This window comes from Nesoenas mayeri (genome assembly GCF_963082525.1).
Source record: "Nesoenas mayeri genome assembly, chromosome: 2".
Taxonomy (NCBI): domain Eukaryota; kingdom Metazoa; phylum Chordata; class Aves; order Columbiformes; family Columbidae; genus Nesoenas; species Nesoenas mayeri.
The window spans coordinates 36,774,654-36,790,131 of NC_137543.1; the positions used below are offsets into that span (position 1 = coordinate 36,774,654).

General features: G+C 39.0%; 1 protein-coding gene across 1 annotated transcript in view; it reads right to left on the reverse strand.

Annotated features, from left to right (window-relative positions):
• Positions 1–15,478, reverse strand: part of PREX2 (phosphatidylinositol-3,4,5-trisphosphate dependent Rac exchange factor 2) — a gene marked incomplete at both ends in the record, with an annotated part of 173,024 nt that overhangs the window by 22,614 nt on the left and 134,932 nt on the right. The window contains 2 exons of the mRNA XM_080338602.1: positions 876–1,066; positions 2,716–2,782. Of these exons, the coding sequence (XP_080194728.1) occupies positions 876–1,066; positions 2,716–2,782 (258 nt within the window). The remainder of the gene's footprint in view (positions 1–875; positions 1,067–2,715; positions 2,783–15,478) is intronic.

Below are 15,478 nucleotides of genomic sequence, written 5' to 3' on the forward strand. Positions count from 1 at the left end.
TTAAAGTGAGGAGAAAGTAATGCTCATTCTAACACAATGCACCAGGTAACCAAGTCTGCTTAAATAAGGATTTGCATAGATCAGAAACTAAGCAGCATATTTTTAACATATTGCTACCTGTAATCCACAGTTCGGAATTCTTATAGGAAGAGCAGATATTTAGCATCAGGTTCTTGGTTATGTTTATTTTTTATTTGTTGTGTTTTTTCTCCCCTCTCCAATTGTAGTTGTGGTTTTTTGGTAAAATGTACAAAAAATTATCTGCTCGGCTGGAACATAAACATATTGCTGCCTTTGATGAATATCATTAAGTACTAAAGCGGTCTATAATGACACTGTTGTCATATATACACATCTATTAAAATATCTTAGCATTGACAAAGATTGGTTGATTACAGCTCAGTTCATTTTTTTATATTATATTAATCACGCCGAACTTCTACTTATTATAAGGTACTTATTATAAGGTACACCTGCAAAAATTTGTATCTCTTCTGTTTCATTTTTTTCCTTGAAGCAAGGTCTTCTACAGCTCCCTTTAGTATTTGAAGCAGATAAAAATTTCAGCATTTTTTGCCTGTATTAGGAGTTTAATATAGTATGTTATTCACCTAGGAAACCTTCCTTTTTCTGCTTCAGCAATTAAGATTTCTGCCTTTTACTGACTTGAATGAGGGACAATCCATTACAAGTGCACAAAACAAAACTGCGTTGCTCATTTCTGTCAGTCACTGCAAATACAATTCTACATTTTCCCTACAAATCATTCAAGTGTACTAGATTATTGAGTGTGAGACCTCTCTAGAAATTAAAAGCAGCGGTCTCCAACCTGCAATGACTGAATGAAACAAAGGGAGGGAAAGAAATGGTCATACCGGTGAACTCCACTGTTGCACATAATGATGTGACAAGCGCCAAGCCTGCTGCAGAGCTCGGAAGACACAGAGAGCAATCCCACGCCGGAGGCGCTGCAGGCGGTGTAAGCGCAGGCAGCCGTGCGCTTCGATCGGATGAAGGACCCGATCAGTCGGTAAAGTTCATCCAAGCAATTGAGAGGCCTCATCAGCTGCAAGAGAGGAAGAGAGATTTGAATATTTGGTACTGAGAGCACATGAAATGGTCTTTTAGGGCAGGTCCTCACAGACACAGATGGAACGGCAAGGCTGGCTGAGAAAGCAGAAGCCAAATTCCATAACAAATACAGAGCACACAATCTTCTGTTACGTGACCTATGACAACTTTTCCAGACTTTTAAATTCTTACCATCACTGACTGTTTCATTCCCAGTCCTGCCTACAGAAATGTTTTTCACTTCAACAAACCCATCCATCATTGCCATTTCCATTACTGGTATTGACAAAGAAGGGAAGCCATGAAGAGGCAACCTAGTAACTCACTGAGAAAATCAGCTTATAATTAACTTAACACTGTCCTTTATTTATGCAAATGTCTAGTTCCTAATTCTGACTAACAACATGAAAAGTAGAAATGAACAAAAGTGACAAATATACACTAAAAAACAAGAACAGTTAAATGTAGTGAGATTTAAAATAAACTCAGCAGCACTAGGGAAAATATATGATCCACCTAGTAAAGAAGGCAGCTTCAAGTGGAAGGCTGCTCTCAGAAGAGGAACCTTCAAAAGTGGTTCAGCAATAAAAAAGCACCATTTTATGGTGCTTTGTGTAAAGGAGACATTCACAAGACAGTTTTGCAGACCTCGTAAGTCCAAATTCCCTATTCTCTTTATTCCAAAAACACCTGAAGATTCCAACAAACCACCCTGCTACTCAAAGAATTAATCTTCTGAAAGACAGATTCATTCTCTGAATACAATTTTGACTATTTAGGGAAACGGCAGCCTGACTTGCTCCTATATGAAGGTTGCTTCATAGGAAAGCACAGAGTTCAGGTAAATCAACTATAACAACCAGCATATTTAAACCTGGGTGCAAACCAGCACGTGTCCTCCTCCCCTCCCACGCAGTCCAGCCTGGATCTAAGAAGCAGGAACTATCAGTTGGATAACATCGACATACAATTTTAGTCTGTCATAGGGCGCACCTGATGATCACAGTATTTCTCAAGTCACAGAAGCTCAATCGCTTTTGAAGTCAGTGTAGGCAAGACCCAAGGAACTTCTTTTTTCACCCACTGGGCTGCAATACAGGCATTAACTCTCCAACAATAAGAGAGAGCATTAAATGATTTTTCATAGCCCCTGGGATCTCTCAGTCCCAGAAGTTTAAAGATAGATGAAAGCATTTGAAGAAAGCCTAAATGAGGTGGTTCAGAAGAAAGCCTTCTGAGCAGGATGCTGGAGGAGTATTTAATTTGGAACAGCGCTTCCAGTTTTCAGAACAAAGAATTTCTGCCTGCACCTGCTGTCCCCCGCCCCTACCCTTCTGCCCCTCACATGCTCCCAGCACAACTGCATTGCTCTGAAAGCACGGTGAAAAACGACAGCTACGGTTACCCTTCTCCAGCACACTGATGCCCTTCAGCAACACTTTTTGATACAGAACTACATGGCACCACATGCCCCTAAACCACAGGTGGGACAAAATGCTGCAAGAGAGCTCCTCCTTCCCTGCTTCTCCCTAGCCCAGCGTTAATTCAAATTTTAGGTGGAATTAAGAAAGCCTCGGGAAAGGATTACAATGACACAGTGTATAACATGCAAAGTTTAATTAGGCACTTGACATTTTTATTTACCTTATCTATATAAGCCGCCTTGGATGTTGAATTTGGAGGCAAGTTGGACTTGTCCAGGTAGAATGCCCTGAAAAAACAAACAGAATAAGGCAAAAACTATTAATTGTTTAAATGCCTGAACAAAATGTATGCAAAGCGACTATTCTTAGACACTATCCCAAGGCTGGATTTTTTATTTTTTTAATTTTTTTCCCACTATTGAACCCTAAGAGAGGATCAAAGAATAACACATGGGTAAACAGGCACTACCACACTTTCTTTCAAAGTCATAAGGAACATTTATTGTTCTGGAGACAAAAACTGTCCCTTTGCCCTTTGACAGCACAGGGCAAAGTTTTCATGTCCAGATAGCAGAAACACTGGATTTGAAAGTGATTTTCACCAAAGCTATCCATGAAAAGGTTTGTGGCAACTGTCTGGATTTTAATAGTGACTTTGGGAACTTGGCATATAAATAGTGCCTGAGCCTCATGCAGTACAGCTTTTCTATATTAGCTGCATACAACTGCAATAACATGAAACCAGAATCCCAAACATGAAACACATACTGACAGAGGAAACATACACAAGCTCACAATATAAAAAGGAATTAAAAGGCAAAAACCCTGCAAGGGGCAAATACGCATCATACAAGCAAAACTGCATTTGGAATGTGTGTGCTCATGCACGTTCACGCAAATAAAAAACAACTGCCTTCCTTTACAATTCCTGCACACTTCTTAGAAAATGAATTAGTGCATGAAAAGAAAAAAGCCAAAGACAGCTCTCATTCACCTGCAGAAAACAAACACGACAGAGCAAGCATACTTACTGTATCAAGATTATCTATTGTGTACTAAAGCTCAGCAACCCACATTTTCCCAGTTCCTTCTACAACTTTTCACTTACCAATGAACAGTACTAGAAAAAGTCTCTTAAAAATGGACAAAGGCAACATATTTTGTTTTAAAAGGAAAAGTTTGACTAATTTCTGTGTGGCACGCCGGAGGCTGACATTTTGTACAGATGGCTTTCATGCTATCCTTCTCTCAGAACACATGTAAACTCTTTTTCAACCCCAGAAAGGAAGAGCTTTAGCAAGGAGCACCCAGGAAGCACGGAGCCCTTCGCAAGTCTCCTTCAACTCAGGAACCCTAGAGGATTTTTTTTTCTATGTTACAAGAAAATTAATTGCTTACCACAGATGATCTATCATTAAACACCTCATAGGCAGGTGAATTATCTTAAATATCTGTCCTGGTTTTGTTAAAAACAAGATCAGTTTCTCTTTTAGTGAATTTTTCTTTCAGTTAAGTTCTTCTAAGTAATTGCACTTTTCTGAATTTGGCTGCATGTTTTTTTCAGACACTGAGCTCCGGAGCTGATAACAATAGCAATGGTATGCAGAAGAGGCCCAAGTTTAGACTTATTGCTATGGTAGCCAAGGTTACTGATAAATTTTGCACGTCCCATAAGTGAGAGAGGTGTATTTGTAAGGTGGGGTGGACAGAACAAGTGACTAAAATTGACCAAGTATTCCATCCCATACACCCTATAAAAGTGGGAGATCAGGAGGGTCTCTCTCTTCAACCATGGCCAGGATCTGAGGAGGTCCCTGCCTGTCGTCCCTGTGATCCGAAGCCTGGTTCCAGCCCCTGCATCACTGAATCCAGCGCCAGTTTGCTGTGGAGTCCAGCCCAGGACTTCCAGGTACCTGTCCTGCAAACACAGGCAATGCTGTGCTATGCTGGGAAATTCAAGATTGTTTTTGTATATTTTGTATTATTTTCTCTATTTATTAGAAGTATTAATGAAGCATTTTTAAATTTTCCAACTTGCAAGTCTCTCTCCCTTTTCCTCCTATTACCTTTCCTTACTGGGGAGGGTTAACAGAGAGCATCTGCCACAGCTTATTGTCACCCTGCAGTAAACGCTGACAATATCTCTCCAACAAGATCACAGTTCCTCTGCCCCTGTGGCACCACTTAGGACAAAAAAATAATTGTCCTTGCCTATTGCAGGGGGGTTGGACCAGATGATCTTTAAAGATCCCTTCCAACCCAACCCATTCTGTGATTCTCTGATCACAAAACTCTCATTCTCTGCTGCTTGAAAAGCTCCTAAATCCTGCTGGGGCAGCTGAAAATAGAAACACCTGGTAGGCTTCCCTGCCTGGAAGAGGCACCCAGTGAGAACCAGGCAACAGCTACTACTGCAGCAATTCTGGCCAAGGGCAATATAAAACAAAACAAGAAAAAAACCCACTGAACTATGGAATGTGTTGAGGGAAAAGAAAAAAAGGAGAAAAAAAAAGGTTTCTCCAGTGGAAACCTCAAAGTACCACTATGATCCAGCTCCGCTGCCTGTGCACAAGGAGCAGACCTGACTGAACGTCACAGCCGAGCCACAGACCCAGGCTGGAACTATGGAGTGTGGTAACCAAATTTCATTTGCAATAAAATATAAACACTGATAAGTATGCATTCTTGCATCCTAACTCTCAAAAGACAGGATCACCTGGATCCTCCAGTCATGAAAACATTGATTCATATAGCATACATGGATAAAAACTGCTCTCCTCACTTTTTTATGGTTTTATCCATCATAGAAGGTATTCACGTTGTTGCACACTTGGAGAGCAGGGGTGTAGCCTGCAGATTTGAAGAGACTTTTATTCTTCAATAATGTGGAATAACTGAGCTGATAAAAAGATCAAGCCACCTTTAATTCTAGTAGAATTTGCTTCCCATAGCTTTGCAGTTTTGAAAAGCATCTCCTCCCAAATTCAAGGTTTGAATTAATCCTCCCAGAAAGTACAGAAAAGCAAATCAGTTATTCCATTAAGCCTGTTGCATGATCCAGAATGTACTTGGTGTCAAAGGAAGCTGGCGACTACTGGAAGGAAAAGAGGTTTGCAGAGAAAATTACCTATAAATCACTTTGAGTGGCCACAGCACATAAAAGCTACATCAGCAGCATCAGACCAACCTTTTTCTTTGTTAGCCAAGCTAAAAAACAAAGCTTCACCCTGCCATCCACTGAACATTATCAGACTGAAAGCCTATACTGCTTTTTCCTGTCATGCCACAGGAAAATCTGCTTCATTCAGAGTCTGTTCAGCACTCCCATTCTCTTCGGACTGTTATTTCAGCAAATTCAGCTGCGTTAAATGAAACCAGAAACCAAATATAGAACAGTACACACATTAATGGAGTACATGGAAAATAATCAACTCGGGGTACAAATTGAAGCAACATGGACACTAGAAATGGGATATACAATTATAGGAATTACTCCATTAATTCAGTCAATAATTCATTAACTTAAAGAAGAAAGAAAAATCAGCTATACACAACATTAATTTTAGATATCAAAATACACTGTTAAAAATGAAACTATACCCCCTCCAATCAGATTACACTCCCAGATGTTTCTCTAGTGCTTTATTTTTATTGCTTTTCATAAAAACTGTCTTCAGTATTTTACAGAACATGACAAACTGTGGACAGCATATAAATTTCCAAAGCACTTCACTTAATTACTAAATGCTTGTTAAGGTCCTTAATCATATTTTATGGGAAAAGTTAATGGCAGTCTTGGCATGGTGCCCAATTTGGACAATATTTTCTAATCCATTTGAAATGAACAAGAATGAAATCATAGTTCTTTGTCTGCGTATGTGATGGCAGGTTTGCTTCTAAAAGTTTTACAGTTTCTATAAGCTGTAGCAGAAAAGCCTTTCTTCAAAAAGAAGGCAGAAAATCCAATAGGCATTCAAACTATGGGAGATTATTGCTGTGTTGAACTTCTGTAAAACATCCCATATGTAACAATATCAAATAATGGGTCAACTATCTCAGGGAAAGCTTATACTGGAACAAAGTAACAAACATCTTAGGGCTCCAAAAGAAAAATTTATCATAAAATGAATGCTTTCCCTAGATGTTTTCCCAGAACTCAAGTACAAAGGAGATGCAGAAGTACTGATGTTCTCTTAGTGAAGCATTTTAAAGGGTACCCTCCAAAAAAGACCCGGACATATAAAATCCTGAAAATTTGAAATACTGAACCCTACGGAGGCTTCAAATCTGTGGGGAGACACATTCCTGCAAAACTCTGTACATGCAAATTATTCAAACAAAGTCAAATTTCTAGTCTTGCTCTCCGTTTGTTGTTCCGGGAAACCAACAGGGTTATCCTAGATGGTGATAATCTTTTCTTCAAAATACAAGGACAGTAAATTTGGAGTGGGGGAGAAGGAGGAGGGCAGGCTACCGGGTTATGGCATTAAATAAAGGTAAGTTAGCGGTTCTGCTCTAGAAAGGTTTTGCTTTGATATCATAGCAAGGAAGAATTTAGTCTTTTATAGTTTCTTCATCACTGTGGCATACATATAAATAAATTCATACTGTCCTCAATGGAAGGATGGAAATATATTTCAACTCTACTTGATTTTCAGCCCCTTGATCACGAGATATTCAATAGGATGTAGATAAGCATGGTCAACAACACAGCAAAAGATACATCAGTACAGATGCGCAGAGTCAGGAACTGTTAGAATTAGTGCCCCTAATTATCTTCTTCAGCTCAAACTAAAAAGCATGTATTTATGACTTAAATAAATAATATCTCTGTGTATCTGCATAACTACACATACACACTTTTGTACTTTAACAACAAGTCTGTGTTCTGCCATTTGATTGTTAATTATACAGGTGAGCATGTGTTGTGTGTATATTATATATATGTATACACACATTTGGAAATACATTTTTATATATGTATAACATATATAAATTCAATTGTTTCTGTAGTACAAAGTATCCTCAGCAAAAAGACTATTTGCTGTCACAGCAAACAATGTATGTATTTTACATGTTATTTCCACTAAACAGTAAACCTTAATAAATGATCAGTTACCAATTAGCCTTTCAGCCCATACTAAGACCTAGGGATTTTAAACAATGTGTCCTAACATCTTTGTCAGTGATATAATCCTATGTACACCGTCATTAGTAGTTAGAGAAACGTTTAATTATAAGAAAACTTCTACGACAGTATCATGACTTTAAATTTTTAAAGAGCATCCATGGTAACATTTTGACCTTTCACAACTATTGTGCAAACTGAAGTGTAGAAAAGATAGTTTTAACACCTCGTGGCTCTGAACTTACCATGGGTAATTCACATCTCATGTGTAACTATCACAGTAAGCCCTTCTTTTGAACTCGGCACTGGTGAGGCCCCACTTCAAATCCTGTGTTCAGTGTTGGGCCCCTCACCACAAGAAAGACATTGAGGTGCTGGAGAGAGTTCAGAGAAGGGCAACAAAGATGGTGAGGGGCCTGGAGCACAAGTCTGATGAGGAGCAGCTGAGGGAACTGGGGCAGTTTAGCCTGGAGAAAAGGAGGCTGAGGGGAGACCTTATCACTGTCTACAGCTACCTGAAAGGAGGTTGTAGCATGGAGGGTGTGTCTTCTCCCAAGTAACAAGAGATAGGAGGAGAGGCCTCAAATTGCACCAGGGGAGGCTCAGATTGGATATTAGGAAAAATCTATTTGCCAAAAGTGGTGTCAGCCATTGGAACAGGCTGCCCAGAGAAGTGGTTCAGTCACCATCTCTGGAAGTGTTTAAAAGACGTGTAGACGTGGCGCTTAGGGACATGGTTTAGTGGTGGACTTGGCAGTGTCAGGGTAATGGTTGGACTCCATGTTCTCAAGGGTCTTTTCCAACTAAAATGATTCTACAATTCCTGGCTTACTCCAGGCACAAAGTGACAAACCAGCTTTTGTCAGTCTCTGCTGTAACTAAGCGAACAGCACTGTGTGAAACAGTGTGGTCTGTGGGGAGGAGGATGTGACTGTAAGGTGGGACAAGCAAAATACACAGAGAAAATATAAGAACAGTTAGATTTTGTTATTCATAGAAATACCTACAAGTGGGGAGGGTTGTTAAGAAAATTTCAAAAAATGAAACTTAAGGGCTTTCTTGGCAACTGTTGGCTTTAGTGGAGTAGACTGGGAGCATAGCTGGGACACCGACTTGCAAAGGAACAGCCCTGCTACCCCAGCAGGCAAATCACAGCCTTCCTCTCAAACCTTTACAAATACACAAGCAGGGGACTGTAGAAACGTGAGCATAGATATGTTAAGACAGAAAGTCAAATATGACAAAACATGAAAGAAAATTCCCTTTGCTATACGTAACACTGCCCACTTTTCACATGCTAGATCTTAATCCCTGTTTTTCCATGAATCTAGTCTTCAGCAACTCTAGCTACTTCCAAGATCACTTGAAACCACCCTATTTCATAGAATCATAGAATGGTTTGGGTTGGAAGGGACTTTAAAGATGACCTAACTCCAAGCCCCCTGTCTAGGAGACACCTTCCACTAGACCAGGTTGCTCAAAGCCCCATCCAACCTGGCCTTGAACACTTCCAGGGATGGGGCATCCAAAACTTCTCTGGGCAGCCTGTTCCAGTGCCTCAGCACCATCATGGTGAAACGGAAGCTCTTGGGCCACAAACCAGTTACAGCTGCCTTATTGCTTCTCCCACCATTATCCAGACAGTCAAATCCACACTGAACCCATTAGTACTAACTAATTGCTTCCACATTTGCCTTTCAGACAGCGCATGTCTCCTTTTTGGCTCCTGATATTCCAGACATGCAATACACTGTTAAAAAAGACAAGATGCCAAATAGTCATTGGGTGGTCAGGGTTTCTACTACAGCCACAAGCTGTACCAGCTGCAGACTTGGGCTGGATTCCTACCAGTGACCAGGAGCAAAGGAAAAGGCTCCACCTCTGATCATTACAGATAAATGTTCTCTGCATTTGCAGAGGACAAAGGAAGCAGAAGGAACCAGATGTCCACCTCGGGGAGCAAAGACTCAGTACGTATAACCTGTCAAGACATTGTTTTCAACTTCAGAATACTACCTATAACAAATACTGACCATACTTTGTCAAAAGTCTAAAGAAACAATGAATTTACACTCACAGAAAGAGCATAGCACTGGAAGAAAAAAAAAAATAAGCTAAATTCAAGCCAGCTGGCAGTATCTTTTAGACCAGTTAGACAAATTTAATTTACTTTGTCCGGGATCTCTCTATTCTCTCTCTGGTCTTGCTTCACTTAGATGCAATGAATCTTACTTTCTGTTCTACCTAAAATGCTTCTCATTAAGTTCATCAAGAGACAAATTTAGCTATTATTTCCTTGTTATGTCCTTCAGAGTAAATGCTTAATTTTCAATCATTCCTTCATAAAGATTCTGCATTTAGTGGGAGTTCAGCCATGAGTATCTAGTTCATTTGGAACCACATCTTAAAAAACCTAAAAGGCATTAGATTTCCAGATTTTTTAGTCATATAAAGTACCTGATAAATTTGTGTATGTAGCACTGCTGTTCAGTTTGACTGTTGCCTTTTTAAGCACAGAGCAACACATCAAATACCTAGTATTGAAAACAGGACAACAGTTTTTCACCTGCTTTATAAATATCCCACTGTACCAAAAAGAATTTATTTTCACGGAATCACTCTCTGAAACCTGAAACTCTCTGCAGGTTATCTTTTCTGAATTTGATGGCAATGACAAAAAGTGTTAACATTGTTCATTAACATATCGCTCACTGAAGTGGACAGACATGAGGCAAAGCAGAGCTAAGACTAAAATCATCAGAGGACAACAGTGGCACAAGGAGAAAGAGCATAAGCTGCTTAACCACACAAGCAATTTGTTTTGGAAAACCTGGAAACACTGGGGGAAGAAATCTGCCAGTTTTAAGGTGGATAATGCATTTATTACAGGAACTGATCTATGATCTGGTCTTTTTGATAATGCAGGTATCGTCTTGAGGACCCATGACTTTGTTCCTGAGACAGACGAGTTCTTCCTTTCATCGTAATTAACTATCTCTATATGGATATGTCCTTTATGTTATTGCATCTCATTTATACCAAAGTAACTATTAGAGAATTTTAGTTCAGCCTGAAGCCACGAGTGCCATCACATCTATTTTCTGCCTTGACTAAATTATACAGGATACAGAAAACATCAGCCTGCCAAGAAGCCTGCAGCTTGAGAAGCTGCTGTGCGTGTATATGTGTATAAATAAAAAAGATGTTATATTCCTCAGACAGATTTTGTTCTGTGCTTACACAAATTCTAGGGGCAGAAATAGTTTCCTTTTCTTGTCTTTTTAAAAATTAAAAGAAACAAAAAGAACAATAACATGAAAACCTCATGGATTATAACAAGTTGACTCTGAACAAAGAATTGTATTAAATTTGCCATCATTCTGTGGAGGGCTACTTATGCAATAAAATAAATACAGAAGGCTTCAAGACAGAGAAACTGTTTCAAGTTACATTGTAAATGAAACACTTTAAAACAACAAATATTACATCCAACATAATCAGATGTTCAGCGTAATGAGGGTAGTTAGCGAAATCATTTGTCATTAGATTCACTGATTATAATTGCTTCCTTAGCGTAACAGACTTGCATTTACCTCCTAAAATGATAACCAAGAAAGCAACAACATAGAGAAAAAAAAAAACACACCAAAAAATGGCCTTTTCCCTTTACTGCTTGCTTTAATTTTTTTTTTCTATTACTTCTGTACAACAGGCTACAAAGTGGCAATAATTGTGGACACAGCTGAGTTCAAAGAATAGTTCAAAATCAGACAAAATGGCAGGAAGGAAATTTTTTTCCAGACCCTTCTTTGTCTATTGATGACCAGGCAAGTTAATTACTATACAGTGGTAATTAGCACCCACACCAGGGGCGGGGATGGATAGCAATCTTCAGTTGTCTTTTCCACAGCATGATCCTATCTTTGGAGTGAAGAACTGGGTCATCATATAGTCAGGGGTGTCACAAGAAAGTGCCATGCTGGGATAAAAGAAAAGTTATGGGAAAGTAGAGCTCTCCTCACCTTCCTCTATTATCTTGCTGATTTCCCTCTGAATATTCCAAATCCAAGCCGTCATAACATCGTGAACCAAATTTTACGAGTGTTTAGATGTCTAAATGCAAGCATAAGTGCTGAAAAGGCATTTAAAATGCTTATTAATTTAAAAGCCAGTGATTTCCGTAATTTCTCCTCAGCTAAAAATTAGCTGCATAGACAGCTTCATAAACCAAATGGGTACACTGATGTGCAGTTTTAGGCACCTGTATCCCTCTATAGTTTGCGCTTGCTGTCTGACCAATGTGCAGCAAAGCGCACTGCAGAGATCCAGGAGCTGGCAGCACATTTGGTGCAGCCTCAGCCCTGCACCCCACGGAAAGACCCATGCCCTCAACATCCTCTCTGCCTTTGAGACGCACCGCTCATGCACACAGATGCATCCAGCAAAAAACTCTTCAGAGCAGATGTGCCTGGACTTTTCTGATTAAGAAGCTAACCAGCAGCACCTGTAGAAAAATGCATTTTAATAGAATGTCATAGGAGGGATCCAATTTTTTTTTTTCCCAGAAAGAGAATTCACACATGCACACACAAAAAGACTAATCTGATAAAATGTCAAATATTCACAGAAAAAGGAAGACTGGAAGATCAACCTTCCTTATTACTGTAGACTGAAAGTTCCATGCTGGGCCATCAAGTCCAAATCTCTGATGACAATTTAAACAAACATTACAAAAGTTGTCATTCCTACACTCATCAATGACCATTTTAAAAAGAGTTTTGCAGGAAGCTAATCCAAAACCTGATTTCTTTGAAGATAGAAACTGTTCTCATATGCAACCAAATGTTTTATCCTAAAGTCCCTATTCAGATCAAGAATTGCCTGAGTTATGGCCATTCCACTAACCTGTCTGCCAGGGCCTGTCCCACCTTCCAACAGGCCTGCATTGCAATTCATTTGGTCACAGTAATAATCAAGATTTATTTCTGTGAGATATAATAACTACCATACTGAATCTCACCCTGCAGGAAAGAGAACTTTATGAAATACTAAAATCATATTCAAAGGACAGAATGTATTTTAACTACATTTTTAAACTTCAAAAACTACAATTAAAGTTCACCCTCATGCTTTCACAATTACCTGACTCAAGATTTGCAGGAAAATACTTAAAACCAAATAAGCAGTCCAAGTAAATACAGTTCATTCCTGAGTTCTTGTTATTCCTATTGGCATTTGTAGTAGTTACAGATTCAAACGCCATTGCGCCCTGCACTGTTGAAGGAAAATGGTCTCTGGTATCTGTAAAAGCAAAAGGACTGATTTGAGATGGAAAAAGCCTGTTCAAATGGCAAGGACCACCAAAGGAAGAAGATGTGGAAAAGCAAGAGGAGGCAGGAGAATACAGAATGGGCTCATGTAACATCAGCCTCTGTTCAGGTCAGATACAGAGGTTCTTTCTGGTCCTCTTCTGCATCAGAAGACAACCGCTGAGCTACAAACACACAGTAATAAAGATCTTAAAAATCTCTGCTGACTTAATTATTTTCACTTGGTTGTACTGCATATTTCCCATTAGCAAACAACTAGATGAGGTTAAACTTACATCACTGGCAACTACCAGCACCAGCCCAACCTGCAAACAGAATTTGAGTATAATTGTTTTTTTCCTTATCAGTGTCAGAGAAACAGAAGTGGCAAAATATAAAAATAAGCACGATCTGGCTGACTGTGAAAAATAAATCCAGCACCATTAAGAATAACTGTGGGCCAAATGTTGAAGATTTCCCAGCAGTTTCAGAAATTTCATAAACTAGGTGTTATGTTTTTTAAAAAAATAACATCTTTACACAGTTAAAGGACTTCCTACATACTGCTGGGGCAGGGCATGTTGCCTGAGGAATTTTAGAAAAACTCAACTTTAGCTAGCCTAAGAATAAAAGTTCCCTTAGGGTTAAGTTCTCTTCATTCCATGTAAAAATCAAACTCTGTAACTGGTTTTCAACTGTCTTTCATACATTCTCATAAACAGTTGATGTAGCATTTGCAAAAGCCCCAAAGCAAGAACCAGGAAAGACAGAAGTTCTTACGATGCCCAAATCAGTGTTATGGAGAGCAACTTTACACTTGGATTTATTGTATCACTTCTGGTACTGTGGAAAAGCTGGTCAAAGTTCCATAGTAATGAATGAATTTCACAATAAAAGCAAGGATTCAGCTCTTGACTTGATATGCACTGAAAATTTACTATTATACCCCTTGATTCATTCAAATATATAATTTGAAAATGAATTATTTTAAGGCATACATCAGTATCAGATTTGTGACCCAAAAGACACCACATTCCTCATAAACGTTCTATGTATTCAAAACTTTAACAAGACTTTACCACAAGTAATTAAGAGAGAGCCAAGCAAATGGACTACTTATTTTTTAATTTTAGTGTCCTGCTTGGTTATATCCCAAGTCAGGCCAACATGGCTGTTTGTGTGATCATACACAACAAAATGGTCTCATTATTATCTGAATGTGTCAGGAATAAGAGAAGCCGAACTTGCATCAAGAGTTCTCATCAATGGATGACTGCACTTCAGTGTCACTGCCAGCCAGTGGTTTCATTCCCACTAGTCCCATCTTCTTCTCACACTACTTTTTCCTTTGCTGTTGCTCCCATCTACTTTTTGCTGCTGTAGTGATGGGCAGATTGTAACATGGTCATCAGATGGTGATTTCACAAGAAGGCAATGCATTCCTTTTCTATGGAGAAAGAATGGTTTGTGGATTGTGTCTTGAATGACTTGTTTTATTACTAAGAAAGTGGTTCTGCACAGAAGATTTCTTCCATGTGAAGAGTTTAAGAGAGTATTATTGCACTTGAATATGTTTCCAGGGAATATTCATTTTCACTTTTTTGTTCTTCTCTAGAGCAATTACCCAAATGTTAATAGTTTTTGCTGCTGTAGTTAATTTATTAGATTCTCCTGGCTAAACACCTACACAGGCTAACAAATGGCAGAACATGAATGAAGCATCTGCTTTTCTGGTTTTCCTCTTCACATTATGTCAGTGAATTCGTGAAGCTGTTTGTGCCTTAGTTAAGAAATGGGTAGAGTTCACCAGAAACCAACCAACCAAACAAAAAAATCAATTACTGAATGTTCTCATCAGACATTAGATGGCTGGAAAAAAATCCCAATTTTTTCTATGCTTGTGACTGGATAGAGCCACTCACATTAATTTCTGTTGAATGCTAACTTTTTCATACTAACTTCTTGCAAAACTAGGCCTCAGAGGTTAGCAACTGATCAGAGCTGTGGGTCATGACCCCATAAGTGGAATGTACCTCATTAGAGCCACAGCACGAACAGAGGTCCTAACACACAAGGTACGTGAGGTCAGGGAACACTAGAGCATAAAGTAAGGAAGAATTTCTTTAAAAGATTTTCATGGGGGCTAAATTGGGCCTATTCATAGAAAAAAAACCAGCACAGAAAGTCTTGCCTTGTCCAGCTGATGGAAATCTCTCTCCAACACTAGCTGATTTCATCTAGGCCAAATACTGGCATGACCGAAGTTTTCTGTAAAGCTAATTCGTAACATAAACCTTGTCAAATAAAAAGTCAGGAGGAACTTTTTTTCCAAATAGCAAGTACTAACAAAAGAAGGTGGAAAACACACTGAAGAAATACTACATTTGTCATTAACATAGAACTGCACTGATACAGATGGCACCAAAAAAATTAATTATACAGTACTCACTGAATACAACTGGCTTTAAAATAACTTTTGCTATAGTACAGCTTAGATTAAAACACAATCTAGGAAGTCCACTGTGTTGATAATGTGTTAGAGAAAT